General features: G+C 41.3%; 1 protein-coding gene across 1 annotated transcript; it reads right to left on the bottom strand.

Annotated features, from left to right (window-relative positions):
• Nucleotides 1-548: 548 nt before the first annotated feature.
• Nucleotides 549-5,584, bottom strand: LOC128708255 (proton-associated sugar transporter A-like). The gene is given in 6 exon segments (XM_053803216.1): nt 549-680; nt 749-844; nt 924-1,098; nt 1,172-1,832; nt 1,892-2,343; nt 5,433-5,584. Coding segments are annotated over 6 exon segments (1,668 nt in total).
• Between the last annotated feature and the right edge of the window lie 2,153 nt (nt 5,585-7,737).

Raw genomic sequence — 7,737 nt, forward strand, 5'->3', positions numbered from 1 at the left:
TCTTACCATAACGGTTGATATCCCTCCTCTGCCTACAAATAACTCCTACTTTCTTAACGATTTTCTTTATAAACTTGTCGATGTGATCCATAAATCCCAGGTTATCTCCAACTCTAGCACAAAAACACAGGAGGCAATTTCAACAGGTTTTCCGTTAATGATTACTGATGTTTGCAAATCATTTTATCTTATTGTCACTATTATAACTACACACAAGAAGATTTAGAAACAAAAGTTTTGCATTAGGATGAGCTCCAATTGGCTTGTAAAATATTTGTGAATGTTAAATGATTTCGGTCTACAAATTCCGTGTCAAATTAAAAAACTTAACTTTAATAATTTCACTCTTTACCAATAATTCATTTCACTCAGTAAGATGTGTTTATTGACATTTTCTTGCATCAATGAGTTGCCACCGAATATCTGCTTGGCAAAGAATTATTGATTGTGCGCTATCCGATTAAAAGTAGATTGTATCACATGTCCTTATTTATTGCTCGTTCCACAGAGTTCCATTCCAGAATGTCCATATCTTATCGAATTATCTATCACAGTCCCATGTAGACAATCTGGGAAGCCGTCAAGGCAGCTACCAGGGAGAAAATGCTTGCCGAGAAGATGACCACCACGTTCGATTCAACCGCATCAATAATGCTTCCGATGGCAAGCGATATGATGAGCTGTAATTGTAGGAACATAACACGCTATTAGTACCATTATTTGGGAGTATCGTGGAGACTCAGTTTACCTGTGCGAGAAAAAGCATGCTGCTCATCAGGGAAACGTCAGCACCGAAACCGCGCTTAGTTGTGTTTGGTATACATTTTCCATCCTTCATTTCAAACTGAAATTCGAATCCCAAATGTAAGTTGTGTTTCATATATTTTAAATACCTAAAGTGTTACTAAACGAAGGATACTTACCGAATTTTTCGAGTGATACTGAGACACCAGTAAGTACGGCAGAGAGTACATCGTGGCGTACATAATGCCTACAGTCGGGCAGGCAATGAAGATCATAAACTTCTCCCTGAACAGTCCCATAAGCAACATGCCCAAGCTGAACAGCACCAGTCCTCCAATGTACACTGGGCGAGCGCTAGTGGGATGAATAAGATTGATGGCTCACTTTCGTTTTCTTCGAGCATGGTTCGGTTCCGCATGATTCTTACCTGAATCGCTTCACCAACTGTTCGATGATGGCCGAGTAGGATGCGCTGCACACGGCAAACACTGCCATACCCCAGCAACCGTACCGTACCCCTTCTTCATACAGTGCCGCTTCCGGTGATCCCGGTGGTGCGGAAACATCTCCTCCAAACACTTCAGCACCCACAAAGTCGGTAAAATAGAGACAGTAGCTGAGGTAGCCGAGCTGTGAGAAGAACTGTGTCGAATACAGTATGAAAAGGCTCTTTGGCATCCGGATAATGTTCCGCACGAAATCACGCAGCTTCAGGGGCTTGTCGTCATCGTCCTCATCCATCGACTGTGCTGCCTCCTTGTCTGGTTTCACCGGATCGACCAGAACGTCCTTGGAGATGCTGTACACGGCCAGCTGGCGAGACTTCTCCGCCTCGAACGCGTTGGAGTTGATCGGTCGCAGCAGTGGATCGCTCTCGATCAAGGGCAAAGGCACCTCACGGTAACTGGTTAATGTGATCAGCAATCCGATTCCGAGTACGATAAACACGAACAGGAATACAGTCGCTTCGTTGCTGCCGAGGATATCAAGATTGGTTTGACTCCAGTCGATCGCTCCCAGTACATACCCGGCCGTACCTCCGAGCCCACCGATAAACATAGCCGTTGTCAGAACTCGTGCTTGATCATCTGACGATCAAAAAACAAATGAGCGGCACTGTGTAAATGAGATGTAAAAACAAACTTACCTGGTGTGCACATGTCCATAAAGTAGGCTCGTGCAATACCATTGCTCGTTTCGGCATCGAAATCCGTAAGCACGAGCCCTACTATTGTAACCGGAATAGACCACCGAAAGCCTTCCATCTGATCGACTGGAACGTCTGGATCACCGAAGAACACACCGATGGTTTTACCGTGAGGCAGTATCCACATGCCAGTCATCATCGCGAGACCCAACGCTAGTAGGACGGGCCGACGCCGTCCCCACTGTATCCGTATGGTATCACTGAAGGAGGCAATCATGGGCGCGAAGAAGAACCCTAACACTGGCGAGAAGGCCCAGATCATTGTCATGAAAGTGTGGGACAACCCAATGCCCAACAGGATCGGTGTGACAAAGGCCGTCTCGGCTGCATACAGGAACTCAATACCGACAATAACCATGGAAAGTCGTATCAATTGCAATCTGGATTTTTTCCTAATATTTGAGAATATAAATTATATAAATTAACTAAAATTATAAAAAATGGTATAGTTGCAATGTTTTACTTAAACAATCAATATCAATATTATATAAGTTATTGTGGAACAAGAATATTTTTTTCCATTCAAACCGGTCAAGAAAAGTAATCATATCATTCATAGAGATATACCCTCTTTTTCATTTTAGATAGATCTATAGATCTGCTGATAAGGAGCGGCTCGGTGGAATGATATTAGCGGCGCCGGTCTTCACACGAACGGACCGGACCAAAATACCATCCGGACCAATCTCTCGTACGCTGCGGGTAAGTAAAGTTGCAGAAAGCCAAAAATGGCAGACTCTAGACCTGTTGAGGTTGTTGTGCCAAAAACGAAGAAAAAGCTGATAATTGGGTTATTCCTGTAGCAGGGATCTGTTGGCAAACGTGTGACTTTCTGTCATCCAACATCGCCCCGCAATCGTGAAATATTAAATCTGTTCATCCCATCTCATGCTGACCACCTGGTATGTTGCAGACAAGAAATGCGAGACGAAGGACAGGATCTATCGTATAGTAGGAACCCCTCGATCATTAATTTTGTTTCGATGACGTACCAATGCTTCACAATGTTTATTATGCAGTTCCCGTACGCCTTACGTCATGGTGTAGCAAGAATCTCCAACATTAAACTAGCGATTGGCTTGGGCTAACGTATTCTCACAAGAGCTTTCGGCATCACAGAGAATAGTTATCCACCTGGTGGCACAAAAGAAAATAGCTTATGGAGATCTGTTTTCCAGGTGAATTTAGGATCATCAGCAAGCACAACGTATTCCCGGGTGGATACACTGTAACACAAAGCTGCTTTGTGTTCCTGAGTGTATCCGTCCTGGAGTATTCTGTTGCCAGCAACACAAAACTTCGACCTCAACCTGACTGCTTCCAATATCACCGCTAAACATTATTTAATGAACATCAGTCAAATTAAACGGAACCGAATCCTATGTTGGTTTGCTAAACTACATCATCGACATTATCGAAAACTATACTGCTGTGATTGATGAATAAGTCCTTAAATGTTCTATGTATTCGTATTTTGTGTTGCTTTTTTTAATTGTACGTTAGAGTTAAACTTTTTGTTCCTTCTCTTTCCAATAATCATTTTCATAAAGTAGATTTTAGCTTGCTGGTTTCATTATTTTGCCGAGTGAGGACCAGACAACATAATTGGAATATAATATTAAAAAAAGGATTGTTTAAAGGATTATTACAAAATGAATATCCTCACAAGTACAATAATCACAAGCACATAGCTCTAGCTCTTAAAGAAAGCGGGGCTAGAACCCGAAATTCAGTCTTAACTTTTAAAAAATTAAAAAAAACTTCAATAGCTTCTATAGTCCCAATTATCAAAACGTTGGAGCGGCCCAGTGGCATGATGGTAGAAAAATCCCCCGTAGCAAGGACTTAATATCCGGCAACATAGTAAAATAAGTCGATACAGCTAGACCGTTCTAACGAAAAAAAAATAATCAAAACGTTTAAGAACGCTCGGTTTGTCATGGTTTCCGTGTATGCTTTAGAACATTGTTCAGTCGAATGACATCGTGATTTCAAACACATCAAACATCATGCTTTAAGCTTTTCATTAGAACGCGAATCTAGCTCTCCTGCTGTTATAATATTGTAGCATAGATCGTGCCTCAAGCAAAACCAGTATTAATGTTTAACGTGTACCGATTACACCAATACTGACCAATACGCCAGATAGACGTAAAATGAAAAAAAAACCATGTACATATGTTGGTGCTCATAGAAAAATGTTTGCTTAAACCTGCAAGTTGAAGTTCATACAAAACAAATGACGGCAAATAAATCACATCAACTGCCTGATGCACTTATCTAACCTGTTGGTAACCGTTTCTTAGCTTTGGACTATAAACTGTACAGATTATCTCTTACGGTGGTATGAGATCAACGGATGCTTGGAGATAAAAAAAGAGCTTCGTGGCTGCCTTAAGTATGATCCCCGAAACAAACCACAACCCCACCGCGTGAGTTTGAATGCCTAAAGCAATGGGAGAATACAAATCCCCGCAAGAGCAAAGTGTGCCGGAACCTAGCTACCATGACATGACGTCAAATATGAGCGAATAACATCTTTCGCCATTTGATAAGTTCATTTAAAGTTGTCCAAAAAACCCAAACAGGTTTGCAAAAATTTGACGATAAGATTTGACGCTCACTTCCCATACGATCAGCCAACGATGGTAGATAAACCTGTCACATGGGAGATTAGTTCACAGTCGTTAGTATTGGCAGATAGAAACCATAAACGAAACCTGTGTAATCTAGCTTGGGTTGGTTGCAATGCGTTATTAATTGACACTTCGTCAGTACCGGCAACAGTACTTTTATCATGCTGCTCTGTCTGGATCGTAAAGGTACATGGCTGTACAAGTAAAAGCATTAAGATATTAATTTTACAACAATTGTAAAGCGTTTATGCGTCACTCGTATTGGGAAATTATGTCAATGACACTTGGGAGAGGAAGTCCTCCATTGCCAACATTTATAGCATTGTTTAATTACCGTGCTGTTGCTCTACAATTCATCAGTTGTAACGAAATAATTTATAAAATAGTGATGATAAAAAACTTGCTTTTATGTTTTAAATATGTTCATAATAATACACGAAAGCTTGATTTTAGCAGATATTTTTGAGAATTGAAACTAGGTTCATGAAACAAGCAAATCTAAGCTTGCGACAATTTATATATGAAGTAGTATAAATATCCTGTAGTAATATGCAATTCTAAACAAAAATAACAGCCAATGAACCTTATTCAAATTGCGAATTTATAAAACAAAACAGTACATTCTTGTCATACCGTGCTAAATGCTGACCAATATTTTCTCGATAAAACCAGCTCACCAGAGAAGGGGTTTACCGGGACAATTATAACGTCATTTTAAAATGCTTCAGTGAGCAGATAATTTCCGTTGAAATTATAAACAGCTTGTCGGTGATACAGACAACCCATCATCATTTTTACCCAACCCCGCACCACGGTCCCGTCCACCCCGTTGCGGTTCTAATTACCTGAACAAATGTGAATAATCGCGATCTTATTTTTTGGCATGCAGAAAGCGCACCTGCACCATGCTGTCCATAATCTCCTGATCGCTCGGTACCGAATTTCCGTTCGCGTACACCACGACATCCGTTCCGGGCTGTTCCATCGTGTCCGCCATGATGTGAACGGTCCCAATCACAGACAGAGTGCAGGTAGAACGGGCTAATCAAACAGATGTCACTCACTGTTCAACCCTGTCCAAAAGATGCACTAGTGACTTCAAAACAAACTTTTGTTTTCTTTTTTTGATTAAACTCTGACACTTAATGGCACTCTGTTATACCACTCTGAGAGCACTTAGGGTTATTTACTAATCTGCTCACCCGTCACCGGGAAATAACGACACTGTTGAATACATCCTGCATTGCCAGGTGTGATTTAAGCTCTTGCAACGATTTCGGTGCAGCCAGATGCACAAACCTCACAACCTTTTCGTGTTGAAAACGCGTCGATCCTGCAGAAAGCGGATTCCTCCACACATTCCACACGCCAACTTCACAAGCACAACATTCACAACGGCTCTATGACGTTAGAGCCTGATACTTAACCAGATAATCTGCTGTACTGTTAGACTTCACTTCAACTTCAACCAACTACTCCAATATTTCACCCAAACCCACTCTGCGAAACGCGACGCGAGAACGCAACTAAACCGTGTCGCCGGTAACAATCGCCCTTTTATACCGGCGTTGCGATTACCTGTGCAAACCGGCTGTGCACCATCACCACCACCAAACGACATGTGCTGACAGGGGCTCCGGAGCAAAGCAACTTCAGCCCGTCACCCGCCGTTCTGAACGTCCTTGGGCGGTTAGATGATCACAAATTCGAAGAAAGTATCGTTCCGAATTGCCTCTGATAAGGCAGAGTTTTACGGCCACAGTTTATTATCCTAAATAGGGCTGCGTTGTATTTGCAGGCTCTTTAATCGTGGTCCGTTCGTCCGATAAAGGTCAGTTCATAGCGTAGTTATTCAGCAGTATCAGCCGTTTATGGGACCGTTTTGTTTTGGGAACCATACTGTACAAACCAATCGCGTAACTGCATAGCTCGTTACAGGACACTCCGGATCCGTTTCGATTGAGTTACGATGGCAAATGTAAAACCCATATCGTATGCATTGTGATGGTTGGCACCACCCGATTGCGCTGATTACGTGGTGGCTTGGGAATGCGCGAAGTAGCTGGGAATCTCTGGTAATTTCGAATTCGGTCGGTATGAGATAACTACCCGGAATAGACAACGATGGGATAGACAACCGATCACACGTGATTATAAATTTGAATCACTTAAAAAACTTGATCTTGGTTCCGATCATTCGACAAAGTATCTTAAAGTTTAAAGTACCAAGCATGTTCAAGTGTCAGGCAATTAGGGAGAATGATCTCTCTGGGAACGATTTTCATATATTATTTCCCTTACACAAATTAGCAGGAATAGATTTCCAATAGGTATAAAGAGATACACGTAGTTCTACGGCGTACAGCTTTAAAGCACTGATAAATTTTAAATTTCTATAATTCCTTCAAGATATCTTTATCTTGCGCTCTGAACAGCAACAGCCACAACGCATTGAACCTTTCCAGAGAATGAAGTTTGAGTACTTTTATATCCGGTTGGAGGTATCTAGGCAATGAATCAAATCTCAGTGTGTGATTTTGTTGGTTGTCATGGTAACAATGTCAGGGGCACTCAGTTCAAACATAACAGTTTCTTTTTAATTCGTTACCTTTATTAGTTTATTAGTGTACGATCTAGATAAAATTATTCTTCCTCAAGTTTGCACTGTTCTTGATTTGATTCCTGTTATCAGACCATGTTTACAGTGTTCTCGTTAAAGTCAAGGATACTTTATATTTTAAAGCTTAATAGGACATTTATTTATCGATACTAATTGTTGTGTTTCTTAGTTTTGCAAAATAGTATACGTTGATTTTTTCCATATGTCAACGAAGGATACTGATAAACCTCAAGATAGCTAGCGTATTATAAATCATTGAAGATCCTGCTGTATCATAGTCGGAATAACTGTAAACACCGTAAAGGTCACCTTAATTCTTCATAGTCATCCAAGTTGCTGTCTGTTTAAATTCTCGTTGCTGCACGCTTCCAGTTACAGCTGTTTATGTATCCAATTTTTGGCTTCACTACCACTCTGCATGCTGTCCGTACGTAGGTCCACCAATCGGTTAGTAACCTGTTATTACTTCTGGCATAAGTGGGAAGGTCATTATGCGGTTTACGATCGTTTCGGTTAATCGGTGCGATCAG

This window comes from Anopheles marshallii, chromosome 2 (assembly GCF_943734725.1).
Source record: "Anopheles marshallii chromosome 2, idAnoMarsDA_429_01, whole genome shotgun sequence".
NCBI classification, from domain to species: Eukaryota; Metazoa; Arthropoda; class Insecta; order Diptera; family Culicidae; genus Anopheles; species Anopheles marshallii.